The 16,877-nt window shown below is 44.3% G+C and overlaps 1 protein-coding gene across 2 annotated transcripts in view; it reads left to right on the top strand.

Annotated features, from left to right (window-relative positions):
- Window positions 1–16,877, top strand: part of DIS3L2 (DIS3 like 3'-5' exoribonuclease 2) — a 450,189-nt gene that overhangs the window by 75,395 nt on the left and 357,917 nt on the right. For both annotated transcript variants that reach the window (XM_029065889.2, XM_029065897.2), the window contains exons 4-5: window positions 2,530–2,583; window positions 10,096–10,197. In XM_029065889.2, the coding sequence (XP_028921722.1) occupies window positions 2,530–2,583; window positions 10,096–10,197 (156 nt within the window). The remainder of the gene's footprint in view (window positions 1–2,529; window positions 2,584–10,095; window positions 10,198–16,877) is intronic.

The following is a 16,877-nucleotide window of genomic DNA, read 5'->3' as shown; positions in this document are numbered from 1 at the left end:
GTTTTTACTCCCACCCTCCGGACAAGCCACTTTGAGTGACAAAGCCGCTCTGCCCGTGACCTTCTGCCCGTGACCTTCTGACTCCCAAGCCTGTGCTTCATCTACTATACCATAGCAGCTGGTGTCATTTCTCCATTTTGTGAATGTGCAAAACTGAGGCCCAGAATAGAGAGGTGTCAGTCAATCAATCAATCAGTGATATTTATTGAGCACTTATTATGTGCAGATTCCTCTACTAAGTGCTTGAGAGAGTACACTTTCATCTCACATCCTATTTATTGAGTGCTTACTATGTGCAGAGCACTGTACTAAGCATCTAGGAGAGTACAGTACACAGAATTAGCAGACACGTTCCCTGCCCACAGCAAGCCTACACTCTAGAGGATTCTTGCCCGAAGTCACACAGTGAGTGTAACCGAGAGTTTTGAGAAGCAGCGTGGTCTAGTGGATAGAGAAGTAGCCTGGCAGTCAGAAGGATCTGAGTTCTAATTCTGGCTCCACCACTTGTCTGCTTGTATGACCTTGGGTAAGTCACTTCACTTCTCTGTGCCTCAGTTTCCTCCTCTGTAAATTGGGAATGAAGACTGTGAGAACCATGTGGGACATGGGCTGTGTCCAACGTGATTAGCTTGTATCTACCCCATCACTTAGAACAGAGGCTGGAAGGTAGTAAGCGCTCAATAACTGTGATCGACTGACTGATGTAGTAAATGCTAACTCTATAATTCTGTTTATTTGTATTGATGCTCTTGATGCCTGTTTACTTGTTTTGATGTCTGTCTCCCCCCTTCTAGACTGTGAACCAATTGCTGGTAGGGATTGTCTCTATTTGTTGCTGAATTGTACTTTTCAAGTGCTTAGTACAGTGCTCTGCACACAGTAAGTGCTCAATAAATACGATTGAATGAGTGAATGAATAAATCCCAATAAAAAAAGCTCCCAGCTTTCTGTCATCCAGGTGATTGTCTGTCAATCCTAAAGCCTGAGGTGTGCATTTGCAATAAAACCTGTTTTAAAATTTAATGCAGTAGCCTAAACCAGCAAAAATTGTATTTACGACCAGTGCATTTTCCCGTACTCAGAGACTTTCTTAGAATACCCAAAGAGAAATCCATTTGTTGCCATTAGCTCTTGAGAAGCAATTCCACCGGCGTTTTCAAGTGATGACCGAATTTGCAAGCACTCACATGGAATAAATTCCACGCACCTCACTGCAGCCTTCTTCCAACTTTGTGAATTTAACAAGGTTTTAAACTCTAAGAACATATAACACTGAAGCATTTATTAGTGCAACTGTTAGTCATTATATTAAGTTTGATTTTTATTAGACCGAAATTAGTCAGTGTTTTAGCCGTCTTCTTTGGAAGGCAAGTCTGAGAATACTCATGTAATTGGCCGACCGGCCCCCACCAGAACCAGACCTCAGGTGTCAGAAACCCAAATTCGGACACCCTCCCTGTGTGGGCTAAAGCAGGAGGGACGTTGCCGTTTGTACCTGACGTAGCGTAGGAAAATGCCGCTTAAGGTGTTAATGATGTCACTCATGATTGTAGGGCAAGCTCATAACCGAGACTTGGCAGATCAATGAAGGAGAAATGATTTTCCACTATATTTTACATCTCCACCTGTTCTTCTAATGATATCGTGTCTTTCAACATTGCAGGAAAGGGTTTTTGAAACACCCTCTCAATTCACCTTTTGAGTCTGATTTATTAGAAAGTAATGACCGCCATCCAGGGTGGTTTGGTGGAGCGCAGGCCGCAGCTGGAGCTCGCAAAGGCCTACGGTTTCTTGCTTAAGCTAACTGCCACAGAAAACAACCCTCTTTTGAAATCGACCCTTCCTCCCCTCCCCCCAAGCCATCGGCTCCGCCATGTTATACAGAAGAATCAGACCGTTTAGGTTTTGTTTGCATAACGTGAATTTGGAAGGGAAACCGGGGGGCCTGGTAGTCGGTCAGCATTGCTTTATGCATCACATATAGCCCAGTGTAAGTTTCTACCCCATCTGAACCCGAAGAAGTGAAGAGGGGCCGGAGTAGTCAGATGTGTGGTTTGGAAGAAGAATCTGCGCCCTAATCATCTGACACCCAGTGATCAGACTTAGCGTGAGACTTACTGAATTCAAAAACTGTCTGAATTATTATTTTTAATAGGGGTATTAAAAAGCAAATTATTCCTGCTAGTCCTGAACTAACTTTATGGCTTTCAAAGTAAAACAAGTTTCTGGTTTGGAACCTGGAAGTACATCGAAAATCCTGTTAGGTGGCAATTTTTTGAGCTCTACCGACGAGTTATCGTGTCTCCGTGGACATCATGTGCGCTCTGTCCCAGCCTGCTGTGTTCACAAGGCAGAGATGCCAGCCTTAAAATGGGGATTTACGATGGAGATGTTAATGTGCAGCTGTAGTATTTCAAGCATGTTCCTAAATTTTTTGTCATGTAGTCAACAATGATTCCGCATGGTATTACATACAGCTTTCATGCTTCTGACGTGTTTCTTAGCTTGAACTTTTCTTTATTTTTTAAGGGCCTGTTGAGAATAAATCCGAAGAAGTTCCATGAAGCTTTTATTCCTTCCCCGGTAAGTTCAGTGATTTTGAAAAATCAGTGTCCTGTTAGATGCTCTCATGTGTTCTTATCTGGTAATTGAACTCTATGTGAATTGGAAATGTAAATATTGGGCAATAATCGAAAGGTGATCGAGTCGAACCAAATTGAGGCCAGGCTCGGATTTTGGCAAACTAAAATAAGTGAAAGGTCTTTTTAATTATCAGTCCCCTCAGTCCTAAAAAACATTCTTGTTCTTAAATCGGGGACACTTGTTACGGGAGTGTAAAAGACAGCTGAACCCAGGTTGAGGCCCACCAGTTAGGGTAACTGGACACCCTTGGTTTATGGCTCAAGAGGATTTATGGGGTTTTCCACTGATTTAAAGTTAATCTCCCCTAAACAAATACGCTATCTACTTTCGATCTACTGCATGAGCTAATCTGTAAAGTTTGTCCAAAAATAACGTGCGGGGCTTTTTTGGTGGGGGTCAATTCATGCTTTTGCGCGGTCGGGATAATTTGGCCCCAAGGTCTCTGCCCATTGGACAGTCGTGGCCTTTCCTACGTCAGTGACTTGTGAATAAGGGGTTTTGCCAGTTCAGGGGGTCTTCATTAGTCAGGCTGATGTCGTCAGGGGCAGTTCGTATAATTTGATCTTACAAAAGGAAAAAGGGAGGGTGTTGGAGAAGAGAATATTTTCATGCTGGTTTGAGAGCCCTGTTTATGTTGATCTATGCATTCCATCCTTATGAAAGAACAGGAGAGACCAGCCAGATTTCAGTAGCCTGATTGAATTAAAGTGACAAGGAGGATGCACGTTCTCAGGGAGAGATTCACGTGTCCTTTCGAGAGTCAGTAGGTGTTTAGTGCTTCCTATTGGGAAGTATTTAAGTCCGGTCTCTAGAGCTCAGCTCAGTCTTCAATAGGGCCAACTTGAAATGGCCCGGCCTGTGTTTTTACCTGGCAGTAGTGTAAGTAGGGGTCCAAAGGCATCCTCATCTTCCTCTTCTCCCCTCTGAGGAGCCTCTTCCGTGAATGAGGGCTGGCGAGTAGGAAGGGAGAGAAAGGGAAGCAGAGAGAGGGCTGTTCCTTCTCCCTCCTGATGCAGCAGGAGAATCCTGTCGTCTTCTTTTACACAGTCTCAAGCACCCAGGTCAATGCTCTTGGCAAAGTAGGCACCCACTAAAGGTTGGTGGCACTGATAATTTTGCCCCATTTGAACTGCGGGATAACTCAGAGTAGGAATAAGAATAATAATTATGGTATTTGTTAAGCTCTCACTATGTGCCACGCATTGAACTAAGCGCTGGGGTGAATACAAGCAAATTGGGTTGGACACAGTCCTTGTCCCACAGGGGGCTCTTGGTCTCAGTCCTCAGTTGATAGATGAGATAACTGAGGTCCAGAGAATTGGTGACTTACCCAAGATCCCACAGAAGACAAGTGCGGAGCCGGGATTAGAACCCATGACCTTCTGACTCACGCGCCTGTGCTCTAATTCACTTCAAAGTATAGCTTGAAAGCTCCTTCAAGCCAAAGACCTCACCTTTCACTGTTACTGTTCTTTCACTTCTACTGTCCTTTCCCAAGCCCAGAGTGCAAGTGCTCCACACAAAATGAGCACTTGATATGATGGATTGATGGATAGTCTCAGCTCCTGTTTCGCTGGGATTATCACATCTCAAGTTAGAGTGGCAGGTATGACTTAACTTTGCCAGACTAATATAGGAGAGGAAGACAGGGTAATGATAGCCCCAGTTGAGCCTAAAACTCCAATTTTGTGGCTTTTACAAGGACAGCAACACTGACTGCTTGGATTTCCTTTCTTCCTCTTTTTTTCCTGCCTACATTCTCTCTGATAGAGAGTAACGTAATGACCAAAAAGTGGTAGCAAGACAAAGAAAATCTTTGGGGGGGCAGAGGGTGGGGGTAGTCCCTGAACTGGATGATTAACCTCTAAGAAATCAATGATGGATTATTTATTTTATTTGTCTAGTTCTAATTTTGGCCACTGTAGAATGGACAAAAACTCTATTAATGGTATTTATTGACTGCTTACTATAATCATAATAATAATGGTATTTGTTAGGCTCTTACTATGTGCCAAGCCCTGTTCTAAGCACTGGGGGGGGGGAATACAAGGTAATCAGGTTATCCCACATGAGGCTCACAGTCTTAATCCCCATTTTACAGATGAGTGAACTGAGGCACAGAGAAGTTAAATGACTTGCCCAAAGTCACACAGCTGATAAGTATGACTTTGTGACTTTGGGTGACAATGTGCAGAGCATTGTATTAAGTGCTCACCAGAGTACAGTACAAGAGGGTGAGTAGACACAGTCCCTGACCACAAGGCGCTCTTAGTCTGAAGGGAGGAGTCAGACATTAAAATAAATTACGAATATGTATCTAATGCAGTGGGGCTGAGCATGGGGGACACATCAACTGCTTGAAGGGTGCAGATCTAAGTGCCTAAGTGATGCAGAATGGAGAGGGAGTAGGGGATAAAAGGGCTTCATCTAGTAGGTGTTTTTCATGGTTAGGTCCATTTTAGTTTTTATAGGTGAGATAGAAAGGTGTGGAGGAGGGAGGTGGTAGTAAATCCCACACTCAGACATCTGTGCTGACTCTACTCTAGGTATTTCATAGTGCTGAAATACAATCCCTTTATCAAAACAGAACATTTGTTTAAATTACTGGGAATTTTTTTTGCCTCTAACTACAGCTATTTAGTCAGCATTGCCTTGGGTAGAGTGAAAATATCCATTTAAATGAATGCACCTATAAATGCGAGTGAGTTATCAGCTATGTTAAAGATGAAATTCTCTTTTGTTTCACATTTGGCAGTGTGTCTTGGTTTAGCTGATGTGCGTCACCACTCTAGTTTTTGCTGGCAGAAGAGAAACAGATTTCAGTTTTCTTGTGGAAAAAAAAAAAATCTCCACCAAAATTCATGGGGGTAATTAGATAAACTGATCTGCCAGTTTCCTCCTGGCTCACAATAAGGATGGTTTTGAAGGGAGGTATAAAATCAGGCTAAGACAAGGTGGGGTTAAAAAAAATAAGTCAAGATAAGCTGATCTTATTGAGCCTCCATTTTGCTCATGGGGCATCAGTTTTGGGGGCGAGGAAGAGGGCAAGGAGGGAGAAGCAGGACCATATGTAAAAATCTGGCCTTTTTTAAAGTGCAGCTTCCAATCTGAATTATGTTGGTCCAAGAGGCTTTACAATTTTTCTGCATCTTGTCATGGGAGGCAACCTTTGCACAGCTGTTGAGTTTGTTGCTTGTCTGAAGGGAGTAATTCCCCCTCTTGGAAGATACAGTATTCCAACTTTCCTGGCATAATTGTGTTGTCCCTCCATTTTTTCCCCAGGTATCGAGGCATAATATAACAGACCGTCTTCTTTTTTACCGCAGTCTCTAAGACTATCACTGGCGGGGTTTTTTTCAGTTTTTCTTCCCCGAGTCCTTTGGTGGGTTTGGGAAAAGCAGGGTGTTCTTGGCAAGTAATGGCCAAGTACTAGCAAGTTTTTGGAGATCCTTAGGAAGAACTGATCTTGAGCAGCACTTGGGTCTTAAATGTCATAATTTCAAGATGCCCTCAATCTGATCTGTACACCAAGAGGTCCAGACTTAGAAAAGGGTCTCCAAATAAGTCAGACAAGAAACAAAAAGTATTGCAACATTTATGGATTTGCCTGTGTTTTGCTGCCTGCAGCTCATCTGGCTTTCAGGTCTATTCTGTTTCTTGGGATAGGAGAATAACTGCAGTAATAATAATAATAATAATAATGGTATTAAGTGCTTACTATGTGCCAAGCACTGTTCTAAGTGCCAGGGTAGATACAAGGTAGTCAGGTTGGACACAGTCCCTGTCCCACATGGGGCTCACAGTCCTCATCCCCATTGTAGAGATGAGGTAACTGAGGCACAAAGAAGAGAAGTGACTTGTCCAGGGTCACACGGCAGACAAGTGGAGGAGCCGGGATTAGAACCCACCTCCTCTGACTCCCAAGCCCGGGCTCTTGCCAGCAGACATTGCTGCTCCGTGATGAGCAGTAGCCTCCTCATCATCTGAAATGAGCAAGCTGTCCAGGAGTGGTTGTAGCTGCTTCTAAACGAGGCATTTCCGTGCAAATATTTGGACACAGTTATGGGTTAGGATGCCCTCCAAAGCACACTCATTCTGTTCAGGGGAAATCAAAGGTGCCTGTACTGGTCTACAGATTGTGGAAAGCACAATTGTGGAAAGCAAGATTGTGGAAAGTAATCCAGGTTCCCAGGCCACGCTTCGGTCTTCAGTTCGCGGTTCATTTATACGCCGCGTCTCCCACTGCATTTTCTCAGAGGCTTCTCTAGAGAGTCGCTCTGAAGTAGTTTTAGGATTCTGTCCTTAACCCTCTAGACTGTAAGCACATGGTAGGCAGGGACTGTGTCTACTGACCTTTTTGTATGGTAATCTCCCAAGCACTTGCCGTAGTGCTTTGCACACAGTAGGTGCTTAATAAATGCCATTGACTGATTGATTAACACAGTAGCTCCCCTTGCCGATGGAGTGAGGTTTCAGCTTGGCTACCTCAGGAAGATAGCAGCAGTCACTCTCTGTCTCTCTTTACTTCATGCTTCTCCTTCTTTTCCCCTTTCTGTCTTTCCCCATTTTCTCTCTTCTTCCCCATCTCTCTCTGTACCTCTCCTTTTATCCCTCTCCTCCCGTTTACAGGAAGGTCGTTAGTTTGTTCCAGAAACTGAGAAACAAAAAAAGAGAAAGAAGTTCTGAGTCATCCCGAGCATAGCAAAAGCGCCTTGATGTTGATCTGGAGCTTCTGGTTTTCAGTTTACACCGAATATTCTGGCAGTGCCATGCCACCTGTTCAGAGTGAATTTTGAACTCACAAACCTCTTTGGCTTGAGGTGGCCATTTTGCACCCTCCCCAAAAGCCACACAATTCATTTGGCTCTTGCCAGTTTCACCCTAGGGACTTGCTTGGAATTTGGTAAGGATGAGAGTCAAAACCTGTGGAAATATATGTTTGTCAACAGATTTATGAGCCATTTTAAGTGTGGCTTTTTAATTTGTAGTAATCCCTGAGTGCATGCTGAACCGTGTCTCTTTCCTCTAAATCTCCCCATTTGGCAGAATCATTATGGAGGAATTTTGCTCATCATCGGCAAATAAACTCGAGAGCTTTGCCCTTCTGCTGTCAGCACTTGATAGAAAAAGGGAATTTGCACTGATCTAAGGGAGATGGGGGTTTCCCCGTCACTCCCAGGCATGGAAACTCACCAATCCCCCATGTAAATCAACTTCACCGAATGAGTTTGGGACTGAGTTGGACCAGGAGACCATATCGCATTTGGGCAAAGGGCGTCAGAATTATTTGTGCTAGAAGTAGCAGCATGGCATGAGCTTGGGAGTCAGAAAGTTGTGGGTTCTAATCCCGCTCTGCCATTTGTCTGCTGTGTGGCCTTGGGAAAGTCACTTCACTTCTCTGGGGCTCAGTTACTTCATCTGGAAAATGGGGATTGAGTGTGTGAGCCCCATGCGGGTCAGGGACTGTGTCCAATCCAGTTTGCTTGTGTCCACCCCAGCGCTTAGCCCAGTGCCTGGCATATGGTAAGTGCTCAACAAATACCATAATTATCATTATCGTTTTGATTATATTTGTGGTGTTTCTGACCTTATGATTTCCTTTACCTTCCAAAGTGAAATTCTCTGCATATGTTAGGCTTTTCTGTTGTCTCCATGACTTTTGGCTTAAACTTTCAGGACTGTTAGGGTAGAGAAGGAGGCTTTCTTCCGTGGGACCTCCTAATTTTAAGGGTCTTGGCCCATTGATTTCCAAATGAGAAACAGTGTTACTGTAACCCCATCAAACGGCAGGGACTGTATCTGTTGCCGACTTGTTCATTCCAAGCGCTTAGTACAGTGCTCTGCACATAGTAAGCGCTCAATAAATGCTATTGAATGAATGAATGAATAATGGTTAGAGCACAGGCCTGGGAATCAGAAGGACCTGGGTTCTAATCCCACTCTGCCACTTGTCTGCTGTGTGACCTTGGGCAAGTCATTTCTCTGGGCCTCAGGACCTCATCTGTAAAATGGGGCTTAAGACTGTGAGCCCCATGTAGGACTTGGATCGGATCTAACCTGATTACTTTGTATATACTCCAGCGCTTAGAACAGTGCCTAGCATGTAGTAAGCCCTTAAATGCCATAAAAACAAAACAAAAAAACTAATGACTTTTTCCTTATCACTCCTGTTAATTTACGAGAAGCAGCGTGGCTCAGTGGAAAGAGCACGGGCTTTGGAATCGGGGCTCATGAGTTCGAATCCCAGCTCTGCCACTTGTCGGCTGTGTGACTGTGGGCAAGTCACTTAACTTCTCTGTGCCTCAGTTCCCTCATCTGTAAAATGGGGATTAAGACTGTGAGCCCCACGTGGGACAACCTGATTCCCCTATGTCTACCCCAGCGCTTAGAACAGTGCTCGGCACATAGTAAGCGCTTAACAAATACCAACATTATTATTATTATTATTATTACTTCTGGTTCCTTGAGTTTGCTGGTGTAGTGGTTTTGGTGTGTGAATATGCAAGTAGTCATTTCTCTCATGAGTTATTTGTGGTTGCTCATTTTTCTCTTCCTCTGTTTTCTCAGAAAAGCTCTTCTCTCCCATTCCTCTCTCTCTCTCACCTTCCTCTCTCTGCCCCATGCCTTCAGAGGATCATTTCCTTTGCCAGTGTATGTCTGCTAATCTAAGGAAAGTATTGCAGCCCCCTTCATTCCCATAATTTTGGATCAAATTAAGAGCCGGTTACTTCTCTCCTTTTCCTGGTCCATGAAGTGATTTAATGTAAAGACGTTTGCTCCTATTAAGTTTATCAGTTCCACGAAGGTTGAGTTTGTTCTGACTTTCTCTGTAGCATCTTGCAGATCATGTCAGTCAGTCAATCATTAGTATTTATTGAGTGCTTACTGTGTGCAGAGTCCTGTGCTGAGCGCTTGGGAGAGTACAAGAGAGTTGGCAGGCAGGCTCTCACAGGAGCTTACAATCTAGAGGGAGAGACAGACATTAATATGAATAAATAAATAAATTACGGATATGTACATAAGGTCTGTGGGGCTGTAGGGGGGTGAATAAAGGGTGCAAATAATAAGAATAATAATGTTTGTATTTGTTAAGCACTTACTATGTGCCGAGCACTGTTCTAAGTGCTGGGGTAGATACAGGGTAATCAGGTTGTCCCAGGTGAGGCTCACAGTTAATCCCCATTTTACCGATGAGGTAACTGAGGCACAGGGAAGTTAGGCGTCTTGCCCACAGTCACGCAGCTGACAAGTGGCAGAGCCAGGATTCGAACTCATGGCCTCCGACTCCCAAGCCCGGGCTCTTTCCACTGAGCCACGCTGCAAATCCAAGAGCAAGGGCGATGCAGAAGGGAGTATGGGTAGTCTCTCGATTGTACATATTTAAAACAAGAGAAATTAATTTCTAACTGTAAGTGTTATTGGACCTTGACTTCTGAATTATTTCTCCCACAGGACGGGACGCGGGACATTTTTATCGATGGGGTTGTTGCTCGGAACAGAGCCCTGAATGGCGACATGGTCGTGGTGAAACTGCTTCCAAAAGAACAGTGGAAGGTTAGTCTGGTCTTCGTTTCCTGTTGTCTTCTAATGTTTTTCAAGGAGATGCGATAGCCGTGAAGCCTAGCCTTAGTCCCGATTTACTTGTGTCTAAAGGTTATATATATCATTATATACTAGTTATAACAACTCAGCAAATAGCCGGATTAGGAAAATTCAGGGGAAGGGCCTGTGGTGGTTAGGGACCTAGTGATTTGCAAGCTTTACGCTTTCCCTGTTCCTTAGCTGCGTGTGGGGGAGAAAAACCAGATCTGCAGCTCTCCTCTGTGGGACCATTTGCGTCTCCCATTAACCTCTTTCTTCCAATAAGCCATACCATCTGGTGGGGAAGAAATATGGGACATGAGATGAGAAGCAGCATGGCATAGTGGAAAGAGCACGGGCTTGGGAGTCACAGGTGGTGGGTTCGAATCCCAGCTCTGCCATTTGTCAGTTGTGTGACTTTGGGCAAGTCACTTAACCTCTCTGAGCGTCAGTTTCCCCATCTGGAAAATGGGGATTAAGACTGTGAGCCTCACGTGGGGCAACCTGATTACCTTGCATCTACCTCAGTGCTTAGAACAGTGCTTGGCACATAGTAAATGCTTAACAAATACCATCATTATTATTATCATTATTATTATTAGAAGGGAAGGCAGACATTAATATTAACATTAAGTAATTTGAAACATATAATATAAAGATCCATACTTTAAGAGAGAAGCAGTGTTGCTCAGTGGAAAGAGCCCGGGCTTGGGAGTCAGAGGTTATGGGTTCGAATTCCGACTCTGCCACTTGTCAGCTGTGTGACTGTGGGCAAGTCACTTAACTTCTCTGTAAAATGGGGATTAACTATGAGCCTCATGTGGGACAACCTGATTACCCTGTACCCAGTTAGTAGCCACATTCCCGGCCGAGAAGGAGCTTACAGTCTCTTTCTAGTAAAACCATTCGCTGGTTCAAATATTTAAGCAAAGAAAACCCTGGAGAAAGCTCCCTCTGGGCTACCGGCATGTTGGAACCAAAGCAGCGTGGCCTGAGAGTCAGAGGAACTGGGTTCTAATCCTTCCTCCACCACTCGTCTGCTCTGTGACCTTGGGCAAATCACTTAACTTCTCTTTTCCTCAGCTTCCTCACTTATAAAATGGGGATTAAGACTGCGAGGCCCAAGTGAGACAGGGAGTGAGTCCAACCCACTGATCTCGTATCAACCTCAGCATTTAGTACAGTGCCTGGCACAGAGTAAGTGCTTAACAAATACCACAATTATTATCATTATTGTTATTATTATTATTAAACTTGGCTTTAAAAGACATGTGTGCCTGGTCAAGCCACTGCCCAAGGAATGTAGGAAGACTCACAAGCTCAGGCTCTCTGTGAACCTTGGAAGTTTCAGCATGGTACACTCTTGCCACTTGTCAGCTGTGTGACTGTGGCCAAGTCACTTAACTTCTCTGTGCCTCCGTTCTCTCATCTGTAAAATGGGGATTAGGACTGTGAGCCCCACGTGGGACAACCTGGTTCCCCTGCGCCTACCCCAGTGCTTAGAACAGTGCTCTGCACATAGTAAGCGCTTAACAAATACCAACATTATTATTAATGTTGTGGCATTGGAAGTATGAGCCAACTGTTGGGTAGGGATAGTTTCTGTCTGTTACCATATTGTACTTTCCAATCGCTTAATACAGTGCTCTGCCCACAGTAGTCACTCAATAAATATGAATGAATGAATGAGTGAGGCGAATATCAAATGTCTGAAGTTCACAGATCCAAGTGCGTAGGCCACACGGAAGGGAGAGCGAGATGGGAAAAAGCGGGATTTATTGGGGAGACGATGCGACCTACTCCCTCTCCCTTCTGGGTCCCCACTGCACTTGGATCTGTGTCGTTTAAATACTCAGTGTTCATTCAGAGAGATGGGGAAGGGAAGTGTTGAACGGGAGCCATGTGCAGGGAGGTGGTGAGGGGCGACCCTGGGAAAGGACAGGGATGGGGGGAAGAGGGATGAAGGGAGTGCTGGGAGAGAGGGCCAGGATACAGAGGACATGGGGAGGTCAAGGCGTTATGGGCAGGAAACATGTCTACCAATTCTTGTTTTGTACTTTCCCAAGGGCTCAGCACAGTGCTCCGCGCACAGCAAGTGCTCAATAAATAGCCCATGAAGAAGTGTTACAAAGGGATTGAAGTAGAAAGTTCAGGGAAATTTTCCTTTTTTCCCAATAGGCCCAGTGCCCTACCACTCAGAAACAGGAATTGGTATACGGAAATTCAGTTTCTTATCAGATGGTCAGTTGTGAGAAGCAGAGTGGCGTAGCGGATAGAGCACAGGCCTGGGAGTCTGAAGGAGTCTGAAGGTCATGGATTCTAATCCCGGCTCTGCCACTTGGCTGCTGGGTGATCTTGGGCAAGTCACCTCACTTAAGGCACTTCTCTATAAAATGGGGATTTGAGACCATGAACCCCACATGGGACGGGGACTGTGCTCAACTCGATTTGCTTGTATCCACCCCAGCGCTTAGTATGGTGCCTGGCACATAATAAGCTCTTAACAAACACCATCATCATTGTTGTTATTATTTATTGAGCACTTACTGTGTGCCAAGCACTGCACCGAGACTTGAAAAAGTACAGTACAATAGAGTTAGTAGTTGTGATCCCTGGCCTCAAGGCCACAGTATACAGGGAGAGACAGATATTAAAATAATTTGCAGATAGGGGAAATAATAAATCATAAAAATATATATATATATTTAAGGACTGTGGTGCTGGGTGAGTATCAGTAGTGTAATGGTATGTATTGACTGCTTATTGTGTGCAGAGGACTGTACTAAGTCCTTGGAGGAGCACCAGAGTCGGTAGACATGTTCCCTTCCAACAAAGGGCTCATGGTCTGAGGTGGAGACATATATTAATATAAATAAATAAATTAGGAATATGTACATGAGTGCTGTGGGGCTGAGAGTGGGATAACTGTCTGGGGCTTAAAGGTTACAGATCCAAGTGCCTAGGCGATGCAGAAGGGAGAGGACTGTAGACAGACTGTAAGCCCGTCAAACGGCAGGGACTGTCTCTATCTGTTGCCGACTTGTTCATTCCAAGCACTTAGTACAGTGGTCTGCACATAGTAAGCGCTCAATAAATACTATTGAATGAATGAATGAGAGGAAGTAGGGAAAAAATACTCAGTAAATAACAATAATAATAATAACAGTGATGATGATATGTGTTAAGAGCTTATTATGTGCCACTTACTTGAATAAATGAGTTGAACCAGAGAGAGGAGTTGAAAATGCCAAGGTTATGGGTTTCTGAGACAGGGAGGATATTGGTGTTGTCTACAGTGATGCAAAAGTCTTAGAGAGGACAGAGTTTGGGTGGGAAGATGAGGAGTTCTTTTTGGACATGTTCTGTTTGAGGTGTGAGGGAGTGGCAAGTCTAAATAGAAGGGTCCTGAAAGACGGAGGAAATGCAAGATGGCAGACAAGGAGAGAGGTCAGAAAGGAAGAGTTTAGGGTTGAAGGCATAAAGGAGGTGTTGATAGGAATGATGAGATTTTTACTAAATTTAAAAAAAAAAAGTTAATGTTTCATCCCTAATTTTCAGGGCTGTTTCATTTTCTCTTGGTCAGGTGAAGTTGGCCTAGTCCATTAATTTATTTCCTCTGATTTTCCTAAGGTGATTATTTTAAAGCTCTGACTTTGACTCTTTTTTAAATATACACCCATCATTCTAGATTATATTTAATTCAGACTTTTATATAACCACTCTCATTTTGGGTTGTTCTTAGTCTCTGGTTGCTGTGGAATTAGGAGTTCTTAGAACTGTTAGGTTTTTTGGCTAGCGTGGTGTATTCAAAAAAGATTTTGGAGGTAGTGAATGGTATCTCGAGAGAGCTTGGAGCCTCTGCCCTACCAGAGAATAATGTCCCATTAAATGTTCCCTTGGGTTGTTCTACACCCTTGTCTATTTTTAACACTGATCGACTCTTTTCCTTATTGCTGCCAGTTCTGGGATCGGACCCTTTCATCCAGATTCCTTCGTTTAAACTCACCTTCAGATCTATGTAATTTAAATCGAAATGTCTGAAATAAGGAATGTCCTGTTAGCGGGGGGAGGAACGGCAGCTTATTTGTTCTGGGAAACTCCCAATTAACATTGCAGGATTATTTTTAAATCGTTGGATGATTAGTTCTCTGCTCCTTAAACTCCACGCCGATCAGTTCCAGGTAGTGTGTTGGAAGTGAGTATCTCCAGCCAGGAAGCAAGCCCAATTGTCAGAGAGGTCAGGTGAGGTTAGGATTTGGCCCCTGCCGCACAGCATTAGTAATAATAATAATGATAATAATTGTGGCATTTGTTAAGTGCTTACTGTGTGTCAGGCACTGTACTAAGCGCTGGGGTGGCTACGAGCAAATCAGGTTAGACACAGTCCCTGTCCCAGGCAGGGCTCACAGTCTTAATCCCCATTTTACAAATGAGGGAACTGAGGCTTAGAGAGATTCATTCAGTTGTATTTGTTGAGCGCTTACCACGTGTACTGAACAGTTGGGAGAGTACAGTCCAACAATAAACAGACACATTCCCTGCCCACAGTGAGCTGAGAGTCTAGCGGATGAGCAACTCAAGGTAGTCCTCTCTCTCCACATCGGCTGATAACAAACACTTCCAGCTCAGGCAAGGGTTTCAATTGAACTCAACTCTTTGGCATACTTTAACGAGGACAGGGAATTGACAGTCCTTCATTAACTTCCTCTTCATATTCATTCATTCAAGAGTATTTATTGAGCGCTTACTACGTGCAGAGCACTGTACTAAGCACTTGGAATATACAAATCCGCAACAGATAGAGACAGTCCCTGCCCTTTGACGGGCAGTTATCTCCTCGTTAATGGAATCTGACCGTTTTCTAAGCCTGCTGCCATTTGGGAGTCAGCCTGGCCCGCTAGACTGTAATCTCCTTGTGGACAGGGAATGTGTGTACAGCGTGGCTCTGTGGCAAGAGCCCGGGCTTGAGAATCGGAGGTCATGGGTTCTAATCCCAGCTCCGCCACATGTCAGCTGTGTGACTTTGGGCAAGTCACTTCACTTCTCTGTGCCTCAGTTACCTCATCTGTAAAATGGGGATGAAGACTGTGAGCCCCACATGGGGCAACCTAATCACCCTGTATCCCCCTCCCAGCACTTAGAACAGTGCTTTGCACATAGTAAGTGCTTAACAAATGCCATCATCATTATTATCTATTTGCCAGTAATTAGCCTCATTAGAACAGTGCTTTGCACATAGTAAATGCTTAACAAATGCCATCATCATCATTATTTTTATCTACTTGCCAGTAATTAGCCTCATTTTAAGGCTGGATGAGGCTAATGTCTTATTCTCAAGATATTTAGCAGGCAGACTACTTGCTCCCCAGATAACCCAATAATCAGTCCCTCTTTCTATGACGAAACCACATCCTTTGAAATACAAGTATTCCCCCAGTTATATTTACAGCTCTAGACTGTAAGCTCTTCCCTAAATTGTAAGCTCAGGTGGGCAGGGAATGTGCCTGTTTTACTGTTATACTGTACTCTCCCCAGCACTTAGTACAGTTCTTTGCACATAGTAAGCGCCCAATGAATATGACTGAATGAATGAGCTCTCCTCTCTCCGGTTCCTTCCCTTCAATAAAGAGAACGCTCGAAAAAAATCGAGATAAAGGAAGTAAAACAAAGAGAACTAGACATCGAATTTAACTATCAGAAAATGAATTGACCACTTAAAGTCAAGAACATTAGGACTGCCAGAGACAAGTGTAAAAGAAAAGAAAGAAAAAAAGCAGGCCATTGGAAACTGAGTCGGCTATCATCTTACCAGTAGAGATGGACTGAGGACAGAGGAAGCTTCCTTCCTTGTTCCTCTCCCTATTCCCAATGCTGAAGAGATTAAGATCAGCTAGAAGCATGGAAGAGGGTGGGTAGGTGGGAGAAGGGAGGAAGGGGAGCCTGAGGAGATAAGGAAATGCCAGAGGCAGGCTGATTCCCCACCTGTACCACTTTGACTCCAACACTCCTTCCCTGTGAAAATTATAGCATGGCCTAGTGGCTAGCGCACAGGCCTGGGAGTCAGAAGGTTTGGGTTCTAATCCCAGCTCCGCCACCTGTCTGCTGTGTGACCTTGGGCGAGTCACTTTGCTTCTCTGGGCCTCAGTTACCTCATCTGTAAAATGAGGATTGAGACTGTGAGCCCCACAGGGGACAGGAGGGACTGTGTCCAACCCATTTTGCTGGTATCCACCCCAGTACCTGGCATATAGTAAATGCTTAATAAACACCACAATTATTATTATTATAGCTTCTGCATCCTCTGCACTAATACAGAGGATCTGGGAAGAGGGGGACAGACAGGCTAGTAACATACCCACTGACCCATCATTAGCTCTTGCCAGGATCTTTCCTACTCATTTCTTCTCATTTACTCCCTCTCCACAAAAAACTCCACACAAATGTTTGAATGTCCAGTTTGGCCCTGCAGGACACCTGCTGTCCCATCTACACATGCATAGCAAACCCAAAGTTTTTCTCCCCACCCAAAAAATCCATATGTCGAGTCAGTCAAACAATGGGATTTGCTGAGTGCTTGCTATGTGCAGAGCACTGTACTAAGCGCTTGGGAGAGCACGGTGCAACAGAATTAGCAGGTGGTGAGCTTAATGAGC

Source organism: Ornithorhynchus anatinus, chromosome 1 (genome assembly GCF_004115215.2).
Source record: "Ornithorhynchus anatinus isolate Pmale09 chromosome 1, mOrnAna1.pri.v4, whole genome shotgun sequence".
Classification (NCBI taxonomy): Eukaryota; Metazoa; Chordata; class Mammalia; order Monotremata; family Ornithorhynchidae; genus Ornithorhynchus; species Ornithorhynchus anatinus.
The sequence above is the reverse complement of the archived record's forward strand: the minus strand, read 5'-3'. Positions and strand labels throughout refer to the sequence as shown.